Consider the following 24874-nt stretch of genomic DNA (forward strand, 5'->3'; position numbering starts at 1 on the left):
AAAGAAGGGGAGCCCATTAGTGACAGCAAAACCCACGAAGACAGCACAGCGCCCCTGTCAGCTCAGTGGCCACGTGCACGTGACTGCAGGGCCCTCATGTCCCGGAGAGGCACTGGGAAATGGGGACCACTCCATGCTGCCACACATAGCAGAAATAGGCAACACGTGCTCTGATGTCACACTTGCCTAATGCTGACAACACACGCACCACACACATGTATTAAACTGTGCTCCACGGGGCCACCCAAGCACACGGAGGTCTGCAAGCATCCCTTAGAGCAGTGGTCGCCAACTGGTGGTCCGTGAGGTCCGAAAGGTTGGCGACCGCTTAGAGCCAATGCCTGAGTGCACCCAGGGCAGACGCTGTGCCAGTGCTCAAGGGCTGCCCACTGCCCCCGCCAGGAGCCATGACTCCCAGCCTTCCCAGGGGGCTCTCTTCGGTCTCCTCTAGGCTCCTGTAAGGTTGGTGATGAGATGTCTCACGCTCCAAGATATTTCTGTCCAGGAAATAGGATTTTTAGTACACTCTCTTGTTCAAGAAGAATGTCATGTTTTAATTGTTCCGGAACTGTGAATACACCTACACTTGTAGTTTAATAATTATAAAAGCTCAACCTCATAATTACTAACTTAACTGGAATCTGAATTTCCAACTATTACAGAGGAAAAAAAGTTGAAAAATTAGATTTTTAAAGGTTGCCTGCCAAGGCATGTAATTTACACAATGAATGCCTGTCTAAGCAAAGCAGTCTTTTCTCAGCAGCAGCCCGGGAGGTTCTGTGGCTCCCAAACAGGAAGGCTGCTCAGGTCCCAGGGTCCTGGGGCCCCGGACGCACAATGAGCCACAGACACGGGCACACGGGGACCTGGGACTGAGATGGGAGAGTGAACTGGAGTTTAGAAAGAGCGTGAGTTTTCTCTATCAGGCGTGGAATGGTGGTCCTGCCCTGGTCTGGCCTGGATGGGGTACAGATGACGTGTTCACCCAGCACTCAGCACTAGTCCATGTTCCTTCAACCCATGTGGCTTATTTCCACCGCCAAAGCTCTGTTCACGTTATGCCTTAACTCCCCTTTTGTTCAAGACATTTTAATGACGCTCTGAACGTACTGAGATACTAACCCTCTGCTACCATCTAGATGAGGCCGGATCCCAGCCACGGGCACTCACACCTGCAGACAGAGGCGGACACCCGCTCAGCATAGGTATCAGGACAACGCTACTGAATTCAAATAAAAGACCCCCTTAGTGGTGACTCTCGGGCAAATCTTTCTGGCATCTGGGCCTCAGTTTCCCAGTGTCTAAACTGAAGGCACAGGGCTGCTCACCGTCTCTCTCGCTGTGACATGCTGTAACCCATGGTCACCTGCTGCACCTGTCATCTGCAAAGAAGCCCCGGGAGGCACACTCTGTTGCTCTCTGTTAGCACATCCAGCTTTCTCCACTTAGCAAGACTTCGAGACCACTGCTCACCACCAGCCCATGCAGCCCCACCGAGAATCCAGATGGCATTCCCATACCAGTGGAGCCAGGGGAGGGGCAGCCACTGCACCAGCAGGCAAGTCAGACACCGGTCAGCCTCTGGGGCGTGACCACTAACCCACTGTCGCACCACGGGAGCGGGGGGCCTGCAGGTGCTCAGGCCTGCCTGCGTCTCCATAACAATGATCCCGCCCCCACATGGTCTGCGACCAGAGCTGACACAGAGCTGCACACACCATTGCAGCCTCTACTCACCTGAGCGCCATTGTAAGCAGACCGACACCCCAATTCCCCCAGCCACTCACTCACCTGATCATCACAACACATGTGTAGCAAAGGGCTGGCAACCAATTAGAAACTTCAAAGAAACTACACTTCTTTGAGCCCAAGGTGCCATTGACCACATAACACACCATTATTTTATTTTATAAAAGAAAGAAAAAATGCTGCAAATTAAACTAGGACAGAAATGCTAAAACATGAAAAATGTCTTATCATCAATGAAATACTAAATTTAGGAAAAGTTTCAATAATCACGGGGAAATGAGTGTGGCATAAAGTTCAATGGAAAAGGGTATAAATGAGCATTGTTGCATTATGGAAACGCGTGTGTGCGCACAGGAAAGGAACTTGGCCCAAACTTCAGCCAGACTCTCACAGAACTGTCCAACTCATCTTTCTCACTTTTCTTAATTTTACACATTTCCTAAGCAGAGCATGCTATCGTAACTAAAGACAAACTAGTATTTAATAAAAGACTACAATAGACGCCCCCTGGGGCCCAAGGGTGGGCGAAACAGGAAAAACCGTACATGCCACCACCTGCTCCCGAGCCCGGCCAGGCTGTGATCCCTTTGACCTGGGGGCCCACCACACTGCCTGTGAGCTCTGGGTGGTACTCTCAGCCAGGCCGACTGGACCAAGGCTCATTCTGAGTGACCGCACAGCCCGAGAGACAGGAACCCTGGTCTTGTCCCAGGCTCCAGGGCAGGAGGGGAGCAGCCGGGGGGCTGCTGAAGCTGCCTGCGAGAAACTCCATCGGAAGGAATTTCAGCTGCACTTGAAATAAGGTGTGGCCTTGCCAGGTGGCTCAGGTTGCAGGGGTGTCGTCTGTACAACAAAAGGTTGCAGGTTTAATTCCCAGTCAGGGCACATACGAAAGGCAACCAATTGATGTTTCTCTCTCTCTCTCTCTCTCTCTATTCCATTCCCTCTAAAATCAATAAAAACTTAACCTAGGGTGAGGATTAAGAAAATAAAATAAGGTATGGTCTGGTCCCTGCATCGTCAGTGCTGGCCAGGCCTTTGAGCCCAGGGGCAGCTGCATGGCGGTCAGCGGTGGCTGGGAGCGAAGCCCTCCCACAGTCTAGGTCACCTGCTCTCTGTACAACGCTCCTGAGATGCTCGGTGAGTGGGCAAATGTGCTTACGGGACCCATCTCCACTTCAGGCCAAAGCTAACAAGCTCGTTCACAGACACTCCCTTCTCCACTCCTGAGTCCAACACAGGATCCCATTTCCAACTCTACTTCACAGCACTAGGGTTTTGTTACAGATCAACCTGACATCCCCCATATGCGAACCCTCCTCACCCCAGCAGTGCTCCAGGCCCCTCAGTGAACCTGCCATCCACAGGGTCGGCTGTCAGAGGGCAGAATCATGCTGCAGGAAGAACCACACCCTCCGTCCTCCACAGCACCGCGCATGGCACTCAGGCCTGGCCTTACCTGATCAGCTCGTATGTCTCTCCCAGGAGTGGGTTGAACGGCTTGCCGGTCCTCTCCCACTGGGAAGCCACTGCCGACACTGCAAAGGCAGCCACACACTGCAAACAACACACAGGCCGTGAGCAGTCCCCACCAGGAAGGGGGCCCAAGGCTGTAGAAAGCTGCTGGCACCTGGCATGTCTGCATCAGGATTCACTATCTAGTGACTGTTCAGTCTTCCCCTTGTAATGTGTCCAAGGTCACAGAGATTCCAGGAAGTGCCCTTTGTCACCACCACTTCCTCAAAACCACAGACAGCAGGGGCCCTGCTGCTTTCCAGGTCCCAGTCTGTCCTTCGGCAGGCCCTGTGGCAAGGGCCATGTGTTTGTCCCCTTTAAACACACATGGGCACATGAATGCACATGGCACACATTCTGTATACATGCACATGGGCATGAACACACACAGGTACACTCACACACGCATGGGAACACATGTGGACAGGCAAACACACATATGCGCGCACACATGCACAAGCACAGGTGTGGTGCTGAAAAGACTGGGAGGAGCTGAGGCGCAGGCCCCATGCGCTCCTGTGGAGAACACGCCCCAGCACAAATGTCTCAGCTGCTGGCAGGACAGCACCCAGAGTGCGTGTGCACTGTGCTGCCTCTTCTCCACTGGAGAGGTGCCCGGTCTCTGCCATGACGGGACCAGTCAAATAGGGTCACATCCACTCATTGCCACGGTCTGGCTCCCCCAGCGCAGGGCCCGCCCACCTGCATCCTCTCCAGGGCCTGGGGCTGGCGGGAGGCTCTGTGGACGAGGTAGATGTGCTCCATGTACTCCGTGATCCGCTGCAGGAAGCTCAGGGGCTCGTTGAAGGCAATGGGCATTGTGATCTTGGACAGCTCCTGGAGGGACAGCGAGGACATTACAGGCAGTTCCCAGAAAGCACAGCCCCTGGCCTGCCCCATGCAGTCAGTCACTTCTTGGAGCAGCAAAGGCCTGTGGGAACAAGATCTGAAATCCGCTGAGCTGAGTGAGCCAACCTGGAAGGGAAGACAGGCCCTCCCCGCCACATGGTGAGCTCCACTCTGTCTCCCATAGGATGGCTCCCCGTCCTCTGCCACTTTATGGCCCCTGCCCTGTTCCAGACCAAGGTGGCAGGAGCTGCCAACTGGCTGCCTCCAGTGGCCCTCCCCCCAGAATGTATGCACCCCTATGTTCACAACTTACAATAGCTAAGACCATAAACAGCCCAAGTGCCCATCAGGAGATGAATGGATAAAAAAGCTGTGGTACAGCCCTAGCTGGTTTGGCTCAGTGGATAGAGCAACAGCCTGCACACTGAAGGGTCCTGGGTTCGATTCCAGTCAAGGGCAAATGCCCAAGTTGCGGGCTCGATCCCCAGTATGGGGCATGCAGGAGGCAGCTATCAATGATTCTCTCTCATCATTGATGTTTCTCTCTCTCTCTCTCTCTCTCTCTCTCTCTCTCTCTCTCTTCCCCTTCCTCTCTGAAATCAATAAAAATACATATATGTTTTTTTAAAAAGCTGTGGTACATTTATACCATGGAATACTATACAGTAGTAAAAAAGTAGAATCTCTTACCCTTTGAGACAGCATGGACGAACCTGGAGAGTATCATGCTGAGTGAAATAAATTAGTCAGAGAAAGACAAGTATCACATGATCTCACTCATGTGCAATCTAAGTAACAAAATAAACTGATGAACGGAGTGGATCCAGAGCTATGGAAGCATGGAACAGAGTGCGGAATCTCAGGGAAGGCAGGGAGGGTGGGAGGTATGGTATGCATCTATGCATAACCCATGGGCACAGACAATGGTGAAGCCCTGGGGGTGGGAGCGGGCTGGAGAGGGTCAATAGGGGGAAAAAGAGAACATATGTAATACTTTCAACAATAAAGATTTTTTAAAAATAAAAAACAAAAGAATCACTAGCCTCCCATCATATCCAGGGTGACTGGATGCCTCAGGCAGGGAAGGGAGACCACCCACTCTGATAGCTGCTCTCAGGCATTGTTCGGGCAAAGCGAGCCGTGCAGGAGCAGCCAGGAGGACGTGCGGGACACTGAGGGGCAGTGCGCTCTGCGCAGGGAGGAGGTCCCACAGACTTGGATAAGGCAGAGGCCGCTCCAGGAGGAAGCCGCTCACAGGGGGGGGCTAGAGAAGGGAGGAGGCAGGAGAAGAGGTGGAGGGAAAGAAGCGCAGACAGTAATTTCAGGAAAGATGCTGGCCTGGCTCACGCCAGGAGAGGAAACAGTGACCATGAGATTCCACTGCTCATCAGAACCTGACACCCACTGTGGGCGCGGTGGTGGGAGGCAGCCCCACACCTGCTGGTGGGAGGGCAGTGGTGTTCCCCCCCTCCCCCAGATTTGCTGCATGGGCAGAGCTGCACGTGCACCACCCTGGGTCCAGAAATGACCCTACACCCAATAGCAGGCAGGGCAGAAGGAGTGGGAAGCAGCTGGGGAGCCCTGGCACTGGGGGTGGCTAAGGTGGGGGGAAGCCTATAGTTATCCAGGAAAATGGGAGGAGACACACAACCTCACTTTATGATTCCTGGAAAGATGGAGCACAGAATTTTTATGGGTTGCCTCTCGGGGAGGGGCAGGGACAGGAAGCTGAATGAGAACATAGAGGGATACTCTTGTTTGAGAGCTTTGACTTAGGACTTACAATGTCAAAATAAAGTTTTGTTTAGGAAAGCAATCTGCACGCATGGAGAATAAAATGGAGCAGCCCTGGGCACAACCACCCAGAGGAACCCCTTCCCCCAAAGCAGGGATAGGAGATGCACCCTGAGGACGGCAAGAGCTAGGGGCACCAAAGGACTTGGATTTCGGGGCAAACACGCTGTTGGGTGAGTTGATCCTGCTCCCAGAACTGCTGTGCACTTGGGATAAAGCGAGGGAGTCACTGGTTACATGCTAGGCTCAACCATCAGCACTAGGCAGCACCAGCGTCAACACCTGGAAGTGTCGGTGTGTGGGGGAGAAGAGAAACATACAGGAGCCAGAAGAGGTCAAATCAACCCTGTCATCCCTGAAACAAAGCAGGGCCCAGCTGCTGTCTCCCACAGAATGCATAAAAAAGACTGGAATGAGAGCAACCCCGCAGCTCCCCAGGGCCCAGCATGGTCCCGAGGCCTCTCTCCCTGCACAGTGGCTGGCTGCGGGCTGGGACAATAACGGTACAGGGTGAGCTGGAGCCTTGAAGAGGCTCTCACAGCCTCAGATGGATCAACCTGTGCCCTGGAGCATGTCCAGCAGGTTAAACCCCATTCGTTTAAAATACATAAAAAAGAGCCCAGTGTTGCTCAGTGGTTGAGCGTCAACCCATACATCAAGAGGTCACCAGTCAATTCCCAGTCGGGGCACGTGCCCAGGTTGTGGGCTGTCCCCAGTAGGGAGCATACAGAAAGCAGCTGATTGATGTTGATGTTTCTCTCTCATCGATGTTTCTATCTCTCCTCCCTTCCTCTCTCTAAAATGACTAAAAATATATTTTAAAAATTAAAAATACATAAAAAGACATATTAGTCACTTATGCCAGCATACTGGGTGATGGTAGTGAATCAAACACATAATCTGAAGACTCTGAGGAAGACTTGTTCATTGGTGCTGACCTCCTAATGACACCACACTCACCGCAGACAGCCCAGGTAGTACGTGAGGCGGGTCAGTGCGGCGCTGACCTGCAGCCCTAATGAGTGCATGGGTCTTGGCACTGAGCCCAGCAGTTCTTAAACTCAGAGCAAGAGCAACAAGCTGTCTCCCGATGGAAGAACCCCACACACAGATGCAAACCCACAGACAACGGGAACCCTGAACAGAGTGCACACCTGACGGTATCATGGTGGTCATGTTTAAAAAGAGCCCTATCCTTCCTGGCCAGCGTGGCTCAGCAGCTGGGTGTCGCCCCATGCACCAAGAGGTCGCCAGTTTGATTCCCGGTCAGGGCACATGACCAGGTTGTAGGCTGGATCCCCAGTGGGGGCGTGCAGGAGGCAGCCAATCAGTGATTCTCTCTCATCATTGATGTTTCTGTTTCTCTCTCCCGCTCCCTCTCCCTCTCCCTTCCTCTCTAAAAAAATCAATGAAAAAATATATTTTAAAAAAGAGCCCCATCCTTTAGCAAAATATAAGAAACACTAATGGTCCAGTGCAGATTCATGCACATTGAAGAGATTAATTAGAAGAAATATTTTAATATCGCTATTCACCCTTTCTCTATAATAGAAGTATCAATAGTTGGTCTTCAGACATATTTTGTCGACAATGCCACTTTCTTTCAGCTTCAGAATGTCAACAAAAACAACCAACTTCACAATCAACAATGACAGACTGAAACACACGCGTGCGATTGGCACCAGCGAGACCTTTATATGTATTGTGCATACGCGAATCAAGGTTTATTTTTAAATTGCCAGTGCGCATCATATGTACCGGCCGGTCAGTCGGTTGGACGGACGGACAGATGGCCACTTAGCCTTTTATATATATAGACTAGTGGCCCGGAGCACGAATTCGTGCACATTGAAAGGAAATTAATTAGAAGAAATATTTTGGTATCGCTATTCACCCTTTCTCTATAATAGAAGTGTCAACCAAATTCACGATCAACAATGACAGATGGAAACACATGCGTGTGATTGGTGACAGAGCTTTATATGTATCACACGTGCACAAGTCAACTTAGCCTTTTATAAATATAGAATAAACTTGCTCAATTAGACCTGCTTTCTGATTTAGCTAAACTTTTTCCAGCCCAGTGAAGCACCCCAACTTCTCTTTCAGGTAATTGTCAGCAACACAGCAGTAAATATCAACAAGAAGCAGATTATAATTGTAGATCACGCAGGGAAAACAAAGGGTAAATATTTAACTGCAGCAGTGACAAAGCCTGAAGTCATTTTCAAGGTCCACCATTTCTTACTTCTTTTCAGCCGGGTCAAGTTTCTAAGCTTTCTAAATCTCTGTTTTCCGGCTAATGAAAAGAAAATAGGATTCTACCGAGTCTCCCATCTACCCACTCCAGGACTTCTGTGAGGAGTAAGTGAGATGAAGCACGGGAAAATACTTCACAGACTCCAAGCATCAGAACTCTGCCTGCAGCCCTCATGGATGGCCTTCTGGGTCTCACCCTCTGTGTGTGTCCAGGAACCCCACAAACACCCCCATTTTACACCGATTACCAAGAGCACATCACAGAACACTGAGGGAAACGTTCCAAGTTTAACCTAGAGAGTTGTTTCTTCCTGTCCATCAGTAACCTCGCTTCCTCACCTCCTCCCCTTACATCTTTGTGCCTTTCCAGTTTCATCATCTTTACTCCATGCCGTTTATAAATCTGCAGAGTCACCCTAGCCGGTTTGGCTCATTGGACAGAGCATCGGCCCATGGACCGAAGGGTACCTTGGTTGCAGGCTCCATTCTGGCCCTGGAGGCAACCAATCAATGTGTCTCTCTCACATCAATGTTTCTCTCTCCCTGTTTCTCTCCCTCCCTTTCACTTCCTCTAAAAATCCTTGAGTGATGATTAACAAAACAAAGCAAAAAAATGTGGGGAGTGAACCCTTCTGTGGGTTCACATTGCCTAACGCTGAGCTCGGACAGGCTGCCCACTCACCAGGCCGATGCACTTCTTCAGGATCCCCCACACACTGAAGTCACTCCTGGTGAACATCGGGGCCGGCAAGGACGTCCTGAAAAACAGTAACCACAGCAACACATGTTATTATTAATCCAACATGAGGTTCCCTTATGACTGGTGATTTTGCTCAATGACCATTTTTCTCTAATTTTCCTGGCATGCCTGGGGAGAAAAAGATCAGCCTGCTAGCTCAGTCCCAAAGGAATGGACTTGTGGGAGGAACCCTGGGAGAAAATGACCATGACCACACCAATGACTCTCCTTCCAGAGCTGGGGACAGGTTGCCTTGTCCCCAGAGCAGGAGTGTACCAGCTGCCTGCAGCACCGCAGAACCATGGACAGAGGCCAGGGCACAAGGTCCCCAAGAGGGAACTACATTAAGAAAACCTTTTCAGCCCAGCCAGTGTGGCTCCGTGACTGAGCATCAGGGCACATGCCCGGGTTGCAGGCTAGATCCCCAGTCGGGGGCGTGCAGGAGGCAGCTGATAGATGATTCTCTCTCATCATTGATGTTTCTATCTCTCTCTCCCTCTCCCTTCCTCTCTCTGAAATTAATAAAAAAACAACACATATTTTTAAAAATGTTTAATAAAATAGTTTAAAAGAAAGAAAACCTTTTCAGAAATGCACTGTTTGCCCCTTTCAATGTGTGTGTGCTCCTGAGGCACATTCCTGCCCCAGTGACCTCCCTGCAGACCAGAGGCAGCCCCACAGGCATGTCTGCACCATGAAACCCAGTTCACAGGAGACTGGGATGGGGAGCCCCTGACCCAAGCGGGGCCTGGTCTCCCTTCTGGGAATTTGGCTGGGATGAGACCCTGACTCCATCTGGGAGGGAGGGGTGCCCAGTGGGACGGAGGTGCGGGTTTGCAGGAAGCGAGATGGACCCGAGACTGAAGACTGAGCCAGTGGTTCCCTGCGTCCCAGAAGCCACCCGGTGCTCCCCTGGACGGGTCAGTGCTCTCAGGGCGGGAAGACCATAAGCCAGCGCCTCCGCTCCAGCACTCTGCTTGGAACGATGACAGCAGTGCTTTCGCCCCATAAGGACCCCAAGCTCTCCCTTGGGATGTCAGTTAGGGCAGCTGAGTCAGGGCACACTGCTCATTTTCAGGGATGGGAGGGAAAAGAGAGAGGCAGCTGGAGACAAAATGAGAAAAACTGCCATTTACAGAGCGCCACATGCCAGGCTGCCAGCAACTGACACCTGGTCAATGGGCAACTGTCATCTGGGCTGGACTGCAGGGGGCTGAGAAGGGAGCATGGAAACAGGAGGGGAGAGAAGACAGCAGAGATGGAGGTGGAGAGGGGCAAGCAGGCACAGCCCGAGGTGGGGGCCCTGGAGGACCCAAGAGAAGCCACTGTGGCTGGGCCCAGAGACAATAGGGAGGGGGCCAGAGAGGAGGAGAGGATGCTGGCCCTCAGCCTAGAGGAGGTGACCTTAGAATTCACTGTCCACACCGAGATACTTCTGAGAGGAAAAGGGTGCTGTTCGTGAATCCCAAAGAGGGGTACCATGTGAACACCCACCTGAGATGGTTTTCTTTCTTTTTTTAATTCCTTACCCGAGGATATTTTTAAAAATATATATTTTATTGATTTCAGAGAGACAGGGAGAGGGAGAGAGAGGGAAACGTCAATGATGAGAGAGTCATTGATCGGCTGCCTCCTGCATGCCCTCTACTGGGGATCAAGCCTGCAACCCGGGCATGTGCCCTTGACCAGATTGAACCCAGAACCCTTCAGTCCGAAGGCCGACGCTCTATCCACTGAGCCCAACCAGCTAGGGCTCCCAAGGATATTTTTTCCATTTTAGAGAGTAAAGGGAGGGCAGGGAGGGAGAGAGAGAAAGAGATTTGGATTGGTCGCCTCCTGCATGTGCCCTGGCAGAGCTGGAGATCAAACTTGCAACCCAGGTACATGCCCTTGACTGGAAATGGAACCTGTGACCCTTCGGTGCTTGAGCTGACACTCTAACCACTGACCATACCGGCCAGGGCCCACCTGAGAGTTTTAAGTGGGGGGTGGATGTGGCCCGGTTAGACCTGTCTGAAAAAGTGACTGCTGCAGCATGAAGAAAGAGGGGGTGTAGGTGCAGTTACAGGGTGACTGCAGGAGACCCAGGGGATGGGGTGGATGTGACAGCAGACAGAAGGACTGAAAGGGCCCAGGCGTGTGTCAGAGTTGGGTAATGGGAAGGGGAGAAAAAGGGGAAGCTTCCGGGCTGACTCGCCAATGTCTGGCTATGGACCAGTCGCGGGGTGCGGAGGAGGGGCTCACAGCGGAGGTCGGGCCCGCATGGGCCAGGTCACCTTAGCATGCAGGAGGTGTGCCAACATCTGCCGAGCAAGCGACCGAACAAGTAAAAGTATGAGTCCTCCAGGGCAGGCGTGGAGTAAGCATTTGGGCCTAAAGCTCAGAACAGGTCAGGGTGAAGGTGGATGGCGCCCTGGAGCCCAGATGCAAGCCAGCTCGGGGTGGACAGAGGCCCACCTTTCACTGACACCACCTCACGAGCTCCACCCCGCTGACGCATCGGGTCACTGTCATCAGAATCTCCTGGCCTGTGAATGAAACACTGAGAGGAGACTAGAATGTGGTCTCCCTGCACTGAAGGAGGAGGGTCCCCCTGCAGTGTGCCAGGCCCCAGGTGTGGTGCCAGGTCGCCCGCTGCGCTCAGGCTTCCCAGCACTGTGGGGCAGGGTGGCCATCCTGCCATTCTACAGATGATGGGACCAGGAGTCGCACAAGTGCCATCACTGATCTCTGGAAATCTTGGCTGCAAGGATGCTGGGTTCTGTCAGAGGAGCTGGCCCACATGGCCCTCAGGACTCGGCGTGTTGGGGGCCATCACGGACACACTGGAAGATTCTAAATCACACACGTGGAACGCCATACCTGTGCCTCTGAATCCCATTCTCCTGTGGGGGCCTTTCCCCAGCTTCCCCAATGCCGTTGCTTTTGCTGGTGTCCACAGGCAGCCCTCCGGGGGCTCTCTGACTGGCCTCTGAAAATTCCCCAGAAGAGTTATCAGAATCAAAGCCTGCGCAAGACAAACAGAGTGGTCATTTTTGCAGGACGTGGAAGATAAAAGCCTGCCTCCCAGAATTCTGTGCAAGCAGAACCCTGAAGGTCTAGATTGCTTCTCCGGGCACATTCAGATTAATTAAGTCTGCTTCCCAAGAACGAAGGGCAGAGAAGCAGGAGCACTTGGGGGAGCTTCCAAGGGAGACAGACCGTCCACTCTGACCGGAATTTCACATACACCAGGTTCCTTCGGGCCTGCTGGGGACTGTCACTGACCTGAGGTTCAGCCTCAGGGCCCTAGAACAAAGTTCCTGTGGCTTTATTCAATGGCTCACACCCTTCTGGGCCGGAGCCTCTACAATGCTCTAACCTGGGCCTCAAGGAGGCAGCGTGTCCTGTCTGCACAAGATCTGCAGTCCTACTCCACACCTCATCTTAAGATCCAGCCCACTGGCCTGGTTTCTGAGGAAGGCAGACACTGTGCCACACCACTACCAGACCGGATCGGACTGATGGTCACTGAGAGCGAGTGACTGGTTTAACTAGAGCACTCCTCCACAGCATAGGAAACTGGGGAAATGAGCTATGTTCTCCAGGCCACCCAGACTCCTCAAGAAGAGCGCCCACTGGGACGTGCTCCAGTACCCTTCCCCCCAAAGGGCTTCCTCTCGAAGGAGCAGGCAACGGTGGGGAAGAAAGGCATGCTCCCTCCCACGAGAAAGAGCTGGTGCAGGCATTGGAGCATGGGCGCTCTGCACCCGAGCAAGGCAGAGGGACTGGGCCGCCAGGGCGAGGTGGTTCCTGCCAGTGACGGTGACGACCAGACTACTTCAGCAGGGGCCTGCGCTCACAAGGAGCTCAGGGTTCCCCCAACAGCGCCATTTCACAGAAAGTAAGGCAAGGCCCAGGTGTAAAGCTAGGGGCTAATTGTTGTCAGACCCCAAACCTACAACATCTGCTGCTAAGCCTCACTGAGAATAAGCAAAATATCCTTTCATATTCTCCCACATTGACAAATTTATACAATGTAGGAGATTAACTGCACGATGATTTTGAAAGGATATATTAGAAATGAACCTCTTAACTGACCACTGTCTTCTGAAAGAGCCTCTAATGTTCACGGCCAGTCCCAAAAGCACATCTACTTGACCCCCAGTCTACACTTAGCTTGAAGCATCCTGACTTAAGAGAACGTCGGCAGGGCCTGCCCACTGCCCTGTGCCAGGCGGCCCATCTCCACACCCCTCCCTCAGTGCTGAGAGATTTATGTGGACCGTCTGCTTCAACTACAGCCGGACGTGTGCCCAGTAAACAGGCCACATGTCGTTGACAGTTATGTGAAGGTCTTGCCTCTAATTAAGCCAGTGCTCTGTCAACATGTATTGACTGTAGAAAAGGGGAAACCTGAAATCACTGTGACCTGCTCCTTCAGAGACAACCCCTCCAACAGGCCCGTTCGGGAAGTTTTCACCCTCAGGCGGTACGTGTTTCATGGACTTGAAGACCTTCCCGGAGGAAGAGGTTGCTGTTGAAGTCGTTCCTCTAATAACTGCTGGGTTCAGAGACTTTTTAGGTGAGTTACGAGGGGAACCCAGTGCTCCAGGCAGTGAAGCAGGCTGCTCTGCGTCTCTGCGGCTACTTCACTGCAAGGGGACCCTTCCCATTGCCATTCCTCCCCTTGTTTGCTGTGGAACCAAAGGATGGAGGTGACAAATCATTTCACCTGCCTTTCCCCCCTTTCCTGAGTCCATGCAGAGCATTACTGCTGTGCAGACAGATGAGAGGCACCACCCAAACACCACACCACGTGAGCTCCAGACCTCTCCGGGGGAATCCTCTGGCAGAAACTCAGACGGCCACCAGTCTCGGTCACACTGGTTCCCAGGGGAGAGGGACCCACGGAGGCCAGCCTCTCTGGAGGCCTGAGGGCAATTCCCTGAGCCGGCCACTGAGTGGGGGCTCAGTCTCATCAGGAGCTGAAGTGTGAAGGGCAGGTGAGTCAGACACACCTCTGGGGAACCTCCACAGGGCGCACCTGATCGTGAGGGATGGCGGCGTGCCCAGTGCCTCCTTCCTCCTGGGTTTCCCACAAGAATAAATCAGCAATCTGGGCTGCCTGTCCATGCACTGGCCCCCACTCCTGCTTTGGGAAAGAGAAGCTTGGTGGTGATGGACGCACGCCCCAAGAACATGCTGACAAGGCTCAGGGGACAGCGAAGCGTGTCAAGGGACAGTGACAGCCGTCACAAAGAACCTTGTGCTGTGCTGGGCACCATGTCGTTTTGGCAGTAACTACACAGGTGGCCCCCTGACTGCACTTGGAAAGACTGTCACTAACACCTGGGTACCCAAAACAAGATTCCAAAAGTGGGCCGTGAGGGTGACGGGTAGAAAGTAAATGGCTGTCTTGAACTTTAAGAGCTTTGGACCTCAAGTGGTCACTGTGATGGGGAGAAGGGGCTGCTCTAAGTTTGTATGTCCCACCCAGCCCAGTGACCCAGCCTGCTGCCCCACCGCCCTCATACAAACACTCCCATCAACGCTGTTTCCACTCGGGCACACCCAAGCAGCTTTCCAACTACAGGCCATGTGCCGCTACTTAGAAAGGCTGTGGGGAAATGGAAAATAACTGAACTTTGAGCATTTACATGCAAGAGCAATTCTTTTAAAGACTAAAAACTGAATTGCCCTTTCTTTTTATTTCCTGTCGTCTAAAGCTGAGCTTTCTCCCCAGATCTGAGAGTCAAGCCTGGGAACATGCTTTCCTGACCATCCTCAATCTGAAGAGTAGGTCTGAGACCCGGGTGGGGGCTTCGTGCTCCATGAACTAGCGAATGATGGACCCGTTCTCTGTGCTCACCTGTGACGGCATCAAAGAACTCCTCGTCCCCGTTCATGCTGGGCAGCCAGGAGCCCTGCCCCGATCTGCAGTCTCCTACTGAATCATTGCCTGGGTCTACATTGACAGTGTCAGGTGCTTCACACGGGGAGCTTTGTGGGGTAAAATCCAATAGGTGGTGGAGATCTAAGAGGAGAAACATTTTGGCATACTTAACTTTCAGAAGTTTTATGGCTTAGAAACATTTTTCAAATACCCATTTGTCATTTTTTAAATCAATCTCAATTACATCTTAGCAAAGAAATAAAATCAATGATTTAATGACAAATGCATGAGCCTGGCCAGGGGCCTCAGTTGGTTGGAGCATCATCATCTACACCAAAAGGCTATGGGTTCGATTCCCAGTCAGGGCATATAACTAGTTTGTGGGTTCACTCTCTGGTCAGGGCACGTATGGGAGGCAACTGATCAATGATTCTCTCTCACATCAGTTTCTCTCTCTCCTTTCTTCTCTCTAAAATCAATAAAAAACAGGCCTAGCTGGTTTTGCTCAGTGGATAGAACGTCAGCCTATGGACTAACGGGTCCTGGGTTCAATTCCGGTCAAGGGCACATGCCCAGGTTGCAGGCTTGATCCTGGTGGGGGGCGTGCAGGAGACAGCCGATCAATGAGTCTCTCTCATCATTGGTGTTTCTCTCTCTCTCTCTCCCTCTCCCTTCCTCTCTGAAATTAATAAAAAATATATATTTAAAACAAAACAAAAAAACATGATTTAAAAAAGGATTTTAAAAAATCAATGAAAAACAAACAAGCATATCCTCAGCGAGAATTAAACAAAAATATTTAAAAATAACAAAATTTGTCTGGCCGGAGTGGCTCAGTGGTTGAGCATCGACCTATGAACCAGGTCAGGTTTGATTCCTGGTCAGTACACATGCCCAGGTTGCAGACTTGATCCCTGGGGGGGGGGGGGGGGGGGGATGCAGGAGACAACCAATGATTCTCTCTCATCATTAATGTATCTATCGTTCTCCCTCTCCCTTCCTCTCTGAAATCAATAAAAATATATTTTTAAAAAATAACAAAATTCATCTTAGAAAATATGAGAGGAAACATTTATAATACAAATATCCAACATCAATAAGTAATCATTATTTGAAGTTATTTTTATTTTAAAATCTTCATCTACAGCCAAGGTTGGTGTGTTCAGTGGTTAGAGCATTGGATTCGATTCCTGGTCAAGGACACATACCTGAGCTGCTGGCCCTGGTCAGGACATGTGCAGGAGGCAACCAATCTATGTGTCTCCTTCACATCAATGTTTTTTTCTCTTTCTCTTCCCCTCTTCACTCCCTCCCTTCCACTCTCTCTAAAAATCAATGGAAAAAATATCCTCGGGTGAGTATTAACAAAAATAAATTAAAAATAAAACCATCACCTACAGTTGTATAAGAAATGGTAAAACGACTGACTTGGGACAGTCACACGAGCAGGTTAGTTTCCATTCCCACATCAGAGGCCAGACACAGCTCAGGGATTGTGCTGAAGTCTTTCTCAGAACAGGCAGGTGGTTATAAATGAAAAATCATGTTAAAATATTTGTTTCACATCAACAGGAAGCCAATTTTCAATTCTGGAGAAGCTGCTATATATATAAGTTAGCTATTATCAGCATAACTGAAATCAACTTAAATTTCCTCAAAATTATTTTGGCTCAGCCCAGCTGGCATGGCTCAGTGGTTGAGTGTCAACCTATGAACCAGAAGGTCACCGGTTCGTTCCCAGTCAGGGCACATGCCCAGGTTGTGGACTCGATTCCCAGTGTGGGGTATGCAAGCAGCAGCCAATCAATGATTCTCTCTCAAGTCAAACAAATGCACCTTTACGTTTTTCTTAGAAAAACAGATCTAGTCACTTGGGAATCAGGCGACTGGCTAAGAGCTTGTGGACCTGGAGGGTTTATGTCCACAGTCAGCTCACTAAAGAGCAGAGTTGCGTATTCTTTCTCTTCTCTATAAAAATGGGCAAGGCAACCGAGATGTAATCTTCACAGAGCATGGAAAGTTCACCAATGATACAAAAACTCTGGGTCCTCTTTGGAGGTTAACTATGAATTCTGAATTTGAATTGTTCAAAATAATATAAATTATATTTAATAACTTAAAAATGCATTAACAAGCAACAACCAGACAGAGGATAAAGAGAGGACTTCAACAACAAACTAACCCAACAAGATCCGGTAGACACATGCAACATACGCATTCTCCGGTGCACACAGGACATTCTCCAGGACATGTGAGACCACAGATCCACCTCAATAGATTTAAAAAGGCAGATATTATACAAAGCATCTTCTCTGACCACAAGAGGATGAGTTATAAATCAACAAAAGTAAATCTGAAAAGCCCACAAAACTGTAGAAATTAAATAGCATGCTCTTAAACAACCCATGGATCAAAGAAGAAATCACAAGGGAAATATCCTCGGATGAGGATTAACAACAACAACAACAACAAAAGCAAGGCGGTTGAATCAGTAATAAAAAAGCTCCCAATAAAGAAAAGCCCTGTATCTGATGGCTTCGCTGGTGAATTCCACCATTTCAATTGGAAATAACATCAAACCTCCTCAAAGTTTTCCAAAAAACGTGGAGATGGGAAAACTTCCTAACTCATTCTATGAAGCCAGCCCACAACCATGACACTAAGGCCACATAAAGACACTACAAAAGAAGAAAACTACAGACTTACATCCCTTATGAACATTGATACAAAAATCCTCAACAAAATACTAGCAAACTAAATACATTAAAATGCATTCAGCAACACATTCAAAGGATTATACACCAAATGGGATTTATTCCTGGAATACACGGATAGTTCAACACATGAAGATCAATCAATGTAATACATCACATTAACAGAATGAAAAACAACACATGATCATCTCAATGGATGCAGATAAATCATCTGACCAACTTCAACACTTTTCAAGATAAAAACAAAAACAAAACCCACACTCAATAAACTACCAATAGAAGGATACTACCAGAACATAATAAAGGCCATAGATAAAAACTCCACAGGGAACAACATGCTCAAAGGTGAAAGACTGAAAGCTTTTCCTCAAAGTTCAGAACAAGACAAGGATGCCCACTCACCAATGCTATTGATCGTAGTACTGGAAGTTCTAGCCAGAGTAATCAGACAAGAAAAAGAAATGAAAGACATCAAAACTCAACAATAACAAAAAATTTCCTGATTCAGAAATGGGCAAAGGACTTAAATAGACATTTCATTTCACCAAGGAAGATGCACAAATGGCCAACAGGGTGGCCTTGACAGGCAGGCAGAGGGGACACCAGCCTGACCCAAGGAGCCAAGGGACCAGCACTTCCGGTAGGGACCCAACAGGTGATGGCCTAGAGACCCACCACCCACAAGTTTCCCCAAGTCCCTTCCTCCCCTGGAAACTGATATTCAACAGTGAGCGCCAGAGACGCACCAGATACTTCGAGGAACAGGGACATGAATCCAGAACAATCCAGAACGAAGTGCTTCAAAACCCAGACAAGGTGAATTGGAGGCTCTTCCGCGCAAAGTGTTGGTGGCGATGAACCTTGTCATTCTGTTCTAGCAGAGAAAAGCAGTTCCAATGCAGGGAGAGGAAGGGAGCTCAGGGCAGCAGCCCCGCCCACCCGGGCACCATGCGCCGAGAGCAGCGGGGAAGTCAGAGAAATCAGACCGTCAGTAGGGCCACTCACTGCCCTCTGCTTGTCCACTTTCGAGAGCAGAACCAGAGCCCTGAACCAGCAGGTGGCGGCTGGACAACTGGAAGACCCAGCATTGCAGCCCTGAGGGCCTGGGGGGGGGGGGGGGCGTGGAGCATGCCCACGCTCTCACCCCCGACCCCCATGTCCCCAGAGCCCCGCTGCCCTGCCTGAAGCATCTATGCAATCAGGCCAGATGCTTCGGATGCCATCTCCATCTGACAGAATCCAGTCTGAGACCCTCGCCCTTTCACCTGCTGCCTCTCCCACCCCAGGTCCTTCCTTGTCAGTTCTCATACGAGTTCCACCTGCTCAGCCTCTGAACCAGTTTCACTGTGCTGAGAAACTGGTCATCCTACATGAGACCTGCCCGCTCACTCCCAACTACACTTCCTGAGCACTAATGGGGGTGGGGTTTAAACCAAGGTCAGGAAAATCCCTGAATTACTACACCCTCCCCCAAAAGAGAGAAAAATAAAAAAGGGAAAATGACAAACTTTTGTTTGTGTTCATTTTTCCCCAGGAAGATGACTCAGACTCTCCACTAGGTTCTCAAAGGGGTCGCTGATCCAGAATAGGGTTAAGACCCCCACCAGGGGTTCCAAGCACGGCTGAGGGACAGCAACATGGTGGGATGTGCTGCACATCCCTGGGCCTCCCTCCCGAAGCTGCACTTCTTTATTTTTTAAGATATTTTTATTGATTTCAGAGAGGAAGGGAGAGGGAGAGAGAGACACACACACACACACATCAATGATGAGAGAGAATCATGATCGGCTGCCTCCTGCATGCCTCCCACTGGGGATCGAGCCCACAATCGGAGCATGTGCCCTGACTAGGAATCAAACTGGTAACCTCCTGGTTCATGGGTTGATGCTCAACCACTGAGCCACACCAGCCGGGCCAAAGCCACACTTCTTATGAGGTTCCCAGCAGCCGAGTGAAAACCCTACAAAGCCAGCCAGGGACCTTCTACCCTGATGAGCATCGGCAGTCAACCCCATGCATGCAGAACTGCCTTATAAACAGAACCGTGGCAACACTGGGTGCTGCACCTGCACGGGAAACCACAATGCCCCTCCCTCCTCACTACCTGCTCCGCGGGTGGTGTGACATTTCCCACGCTAATTCCTCTGTGGAATCCCGGCACTCTGAGCCTAACTCACCCGAGCTCAGCACAAGGTGGCCCTGGCCCCTCTTCGGTGTCAGACAGGTGCCTGTTAACATCTGCCACCGCTGCAGTCCTGAAAGCTGCTGCGGGGACATCAGATCACACAGCCACCCTGATATTAAGACACTAGTGGAAGTCACTTTGCAGCCAAGCCCAGTGTAGAGGTGCCAGATGACAGCTGACTTTTCTCTCTCAGGCTGGGAGCAGCCTTCTTTTGTTCAGTGGGACACACAGCTCCCACCCGGTGTGTCACAGCCTGCCCTCCCCGCTGGCTGCCATCATCCTCTCTGGAACCCGAAATCAGGACAACTTCCCCACAAACCATCCGCAGACCATTTCTCCCCAAGCACCTGACACCAGCCTGGAACAAGCTTCTCCTGGCACCTTTTAAGGCCAGTGCTTCCACCCTCTGGTCAAGGGACCAGCTCAAGTCAGACAGGTCTGCCCAACCAAGAGCCACTCAGCGGTTCCCATGCCGGCATGACTCGATAGAGCCGTGGGAGGGAGATGCCCAGGTCAACAGAAGCACACCTTCCCACTGCCCTTCTTCTCAGACCTGCAGCCGGACCAGGGCTAGCTCAGTCAGCACAATCCCAGAGTCCACGTCTCAAAACAACCCCGCAAGATCCCACTGACACGCAGAAAAAGCAAGGAGAGACAGACACAAACACCAGGCAAAAGTCTACCAGCGTCCCTGCTGCTCACAGTCCTTTCAGAAGGCGTGCTGCACTGTTTAGCCCAGGGCACAGACCAGAAGGTCCCAGTGACAGCACGACATGCTCTGAGATTCTGCCATGGGACCCTAAGTTCTTTTCTGAATGTGGGTAGAAAAGGAAAGAAGCAACATGATGTTCATGGGGATGGCTAGGTGACCATTTAATCACATGGTCGTTAAAGAGAGCTGCGGGCATGGGTGGGTCCTCCACATGGGTATCCACGGTGGGCTTGACCCTGGCAGGGCCAACACCTGAGATTTACCATCAAAAACACTTTGAAAACATAAAAATTATAGCAGAGATACAAATTAACCACTGTCCATGGAAACTGCATTTAAATTGTCGAACTAGTCCCTGAAATATTAACACTTAGGATTTAAGTATTTCTTAATATTTAAGTCATGTTTAAATACTAACTTCCGTTCAGTCTCAATAAGCTAAAGAACAACCTTGAAATACACCGAGTTTCAGAATCAAGCCTCGCCCTTGCTAGTGCTAACCTCTACCGCCCTTGTCGGTTTGGCCCAATGAATAGAGCATCAGCCTGTGGACCGAAGGGTCCCGGGCTCAATCCCAGACAAGTGCCTCGGTGGCAGGCTCCTCCCCAGCCTGGGCCCTGGTTGGGGCTTGTGCAGGAAACAACCAGTCAATGTGTTTCTCTCACATCAATGTTTCTCTCTGTCTTTCCCTCTCTCTAAAAATCAACGGAAAAATATCCTCAGGTGAGGAATAAAAAATAAATAAACTCTATGAACGTCAGCCTTCCAGCAGGAAGTACAGCAGTGACCAGGAGACAGCCACACCCACACTGTCCGCATACTGTCCAGGGCCTTAGCTGAGTGACAGCAGGTCCTCATGGGTCCAGGGGTCTTTTTATAGTCATCATTATTATAAAGTATCACTGTAACATTATTATAAAGCATCACGGTAACATTCAATAGAATGCAAATCTGCCTAACAAAGACTTATTTGGCTTCACTTCTAAATTGAACTTTTGTGTGTGTCTATGCGTCACTGTCGGGTGGGGTCCATTTCAATGCTCTCAGGTCAGTGACTGAAGGTGAACTGGGCACCTAGTACAACACCAGACACTCCCTTACATTTTCTTCACATATATTCCACACAATAACCCATTTTGCGGGCAAAGTTAGAAAGTGAGGGAGTCAGAACCCGAGAGCCCCCAGCCTGGGCTCGCCCCTCTGATCTCCAGAAAGATTCTTAACCTCTCGAATGGAACACGTTAGAGGCCCATTGTCACAGCTTTCCTGCAAATACAAAAGCTCTATAAGCCTATGTCCGCCTCAGCCAAACTCCCAGGAGAAGAGGAGGCCTTGGCTTCTCATGGGAATACCAAAGCAGTCATTTGCAAGAGACAGCTAATTCCCCGTTGGAAGATAGTATACAAGTACATAAATGTTTCAAAACTTTCCCCACCAAAAACAAAAAAAAAAAGTTGTTACTTATGTAATTAGCTGGATGTAATACAATTGGAAAGTTGAGCAACTTTTTAGCACAGATCCTATCTAAGACTCATTTGCTACCGTTTGCTGGAGGGCATGAATAAGAGAGTCTAGGATGAGAAGCAAGTGGAACTTCTTAAACACTAAAGTAACACTGCACGTCAAAATGTCAAACAGGTAAGAGTCTGAGCCCTGAACGCATGAGAGGAGGGCAGGTGCCTCCGTGCACACTAAACAGATACCTGCATTAAGATCGTTCAGAGCCGAATCCCCAAGGGCAACCTCGTCCTTGACACTGTGGACATCCATCATCACTCTGCTCCTCCAACTCCCCCTCTCACACCATGAACAGTAATGACTTTGCTACTGACTAAGGCAAGGGGCTTTGGCTAAATCTGGGATAGCACGATAGAGAATCATTTATGTTATTGTTTTTTTCTCAGTCTATTTATTCTAAGTTATGATATTCTTTTCACCAAGAACCACTTTATTTTAGGAGAAATAAAATGGTTTTATAAATATTTGTGCTCACAAAAGAATGAAAATCTATTATCTCTGTGGCAAGAAACAAAGTTCGGACACATTGTAATGCAGCACAATTAGAATGTTTTAAAGGAAAATGTCGAGGGGCCATTGTAAATGAAAATTTTGGTTTTAAAAGGCTGTACAGAGAGGAATTTAAGAGTGTGAACTTAGGCCCTAGCTGGTTTCTCGGTGGTTAGAGTGTCGGTCTGCAGACTGAAGGGTCCCAGGTCCGATTCTGGTCAAGGGCACATGCCTCAGGGTGCGTGGGAGGAAACCTATCAATGTGTCTCTCTCTTATAAGTACCGTGCTAACCGATTGCGCCACTGGAGCTCCGGCCATCATTGTGTCTCTCTCACATCGATATTTCTCTCCCGGTCTCCAGTGAGGATTAACAGCAAAAACAACAAAGAGTGTGAACTCCAGAGCCAGACAGCCTCCCTGCTCCATCACTCACTGCTGTGGGATGTAGAGTGTGTTACTCAGCCTCTCTACTCCTCAGCTTCCACATGAGTGAATGGAGGCTCATGTTAGTACTGGTCTCGCAGGTTGTTGTGAAGACCACGTGGATGAAGCAGCTATAGGTGCTTCTGGCCATCCTGGAACAACTGCTACATGGCGTCATCATCTCAGGTAAGAGCTGCTCACAGGAGGGCACAGAAGGCAAACAGGAAAGGTAAATTCGACTAAGGAGATCCATCTGTTTACTCATCACTCATTGCCATGTTTTTAATGACAACACCAGCTCTGGCACCGGCGGCTGGTCAAGGAGGAAGTGTAGCCAGTAAGTTTCCTGTCTTCAGCAAGGGAAAGGGAACTAACAATTTGGAGCATCTTCCATGTGCCAGAGACTGCTGGGGCAATCATTACATCCGCTTCTCTGATCAGCCCCACCAGGTGGGTGGTACCTGTCACAGAGGAAGGAACCGAGGCCAGGAGAGATGGCAAGCCCAGCACAGTCAGGAGGGGCTCTGCTCTCTAGCTGTGAACTGTCATCTCCGGGGACACAGGCAATGAGACCCATGTCCAGATGGGCACGGGCAGGCCCAGAAAGGGACTAAAGCGAGCGCTGCGGGCTCCTGGTCCAGAGCTTGTCCTAGACTCACCCTTCAGGATAAAACCCCAAAAACCTGAGCACGGTTTCCTGAGAGGTGTCCCCTGCCCCCGTCGCCCCCCGCCACACACACACACACACTCAGGAGCGACCCGAACTAAGGGGCCACCTAGCTTCTGGGCTCACCAACTTATAAAGTCAACCACCGGGTTTTGATTAACTGTTGAATTTAACTGTAGAGCAGGAAGGAACCTTTGAAAACCGGTCTCCATCTGTGCTTACAACTTACCAAGTGTAAGTCCTACTCTCCCGGTTACCGCGTTGTAGCTGAAGGAAGGAACCTTTTAAAATCTGATGCCATGTCTAGTTTAGCTAACAGACGCGTCAGGTAAGAGCTCTCCACAGTCCGCGGAGTCTGCTACGGTCCACAAACTAAAAATGAGACGGAGCAGGGTGGGGGGTGGACACAGGCACAAACCTGCGGAGAAGTCTCCACAGGTGGTCGCCCCTGGGGAGGGGCGGGGTCTCCAGCAGCGGGGACCGACTTCTCACCTCAAATATGCGAGTGAAGCCGGGGGTCCAAACGCCCCCCGGCCGGCGAGCCCACCGTATTGATGACCCCGACCGCGACAGAGGCCGGCAGGCGCCCGGCCTCCGGGTTCACCCCGAACCCGACTTCCGGCTGCGGCGGCAGGGCCGACTGGGGCCACAGTTGCCTGGCGACGCGGGGTCTCGGCTGCCGCCCGGGACCCAGGCCCAACGCCCCGCCACCGGCACCAACTTTCCTCCCAAGTTCCCTCGCGGCCGAGACTCCAGGGCCGGGGCCTGCTTGCCGAGGGGTGGGCGCCGGGCTCCGGCTACCCGGGCCCGGTCCGGCCTCCCAGCCGCCTGACCGCCCGGTGCCGGGAGCCGTTCCTGGCGATGCGGGTTCCGGGCCGGGGTCTGGGCTGGGTCACTCACCTGGACTGCGGTCCGTCCGGCGGCCGCCTAGCCTCGCTGCCCGCCCCGCCCCGCAGGCCCGCGCGACCCACTGACACCGAGGCGGAAGTGCGGCCAGCCGCCCCGCCGACTGACAGCCCGCGCCAGCCACTTGAGGCGCCCCGCGCCACCGCGTAGACCGCCGCCCGCCCAATCAGCGCTCGACCCGAGAGCAGCGCTGGGAGGCGGGACTATACTAATCACTCCGCTGGAGTGACACCGTCTAGGCTCCTCGAAAGTCCCGCCTATACGTAGGAGTGACGACGCGGACAGCCAGTCATAGCATGAAGAGGCGGGGTTATGCAGATATTGACCCGAAGAGGGCGGGCGAGAGGTAGGAAGGGGCGAGGCTTGGAGAGCTGAGTTTACAAACAGCGAGTCAGGTGGCTGGCGCGGGCTCTGTGCCAAGGCTCGCAACCTCCTAGGGCGGGCGGTGCCTCCGTCAACGCAAGCATCTTGCTGGACTC

The 24874-nt window shown here is 51.1% G+C and overlaps 1 protein-coding gene across 4 annotated transcripts in view; it reads right to left on the reverse strand.

Annotated features, from left to right (window-relative positions):
* Nucleotides 1–24486, reverse strand: part of OSBPL2 (oxysterol binding protein like 2) — a 39262-nt gene extending 14776 nt beyond the window's left edge. The window contains exons 1-6 of one of the 4 annotated variants that reach the window (XM_079783973.1): nucleotides 24390–24486; nucleotides 14757–14921; nucleotides 11768–11876; nucleotides 8849–8924; nucleotides 3967–4101; nucleotides 3209–3306 (exon numbers count right to left, since the gene is read on the reverse strand). In XM_079783973.1, the coding sequence (XP_079640099.1) occupies nucleotides 3209–3306; nucleotides 3967–4101; nucleotides 8849–8924; nucleotides 11768–11876; nucleotides 14757–14793 (455 nt within the window). In that variant the 5' untranslated portion in view covers nucleotides 14794–14921; nucleotides 24390–24486. Of the gene's footprint in view, nucleotides 1–3208; nucleotides 3307–3966; nucleotides 4102–8848; nucleotides 8925–11767; nucleotides 11913–14756; nucleotides 14922–16208; nucleotides 16230–23981; nucleotides 24366–24389 lie in introns of those variants that run through there. The other 3 variants (XM_079783970.1, XM_079783971.1, XM_079783972.1) reach the window with 3 other exon arrangements.
* Between the last annotated feature and the right edge of the window lie 388 nt (nucleotides 24487–24874).

This window comes from Cnephaeus nilssonii (assembly GCF_951640355.1).
Source record: "Cnephaeus nilssonii genome assembly, chromosome: 11".
NCBI classification, from domain to species: Eukaryota; Metazoa; Chordata; class Mammalia; order Chiroptera; family Vespertilionidae; genus Cnephaeus; species Cnephaeus nilssonii.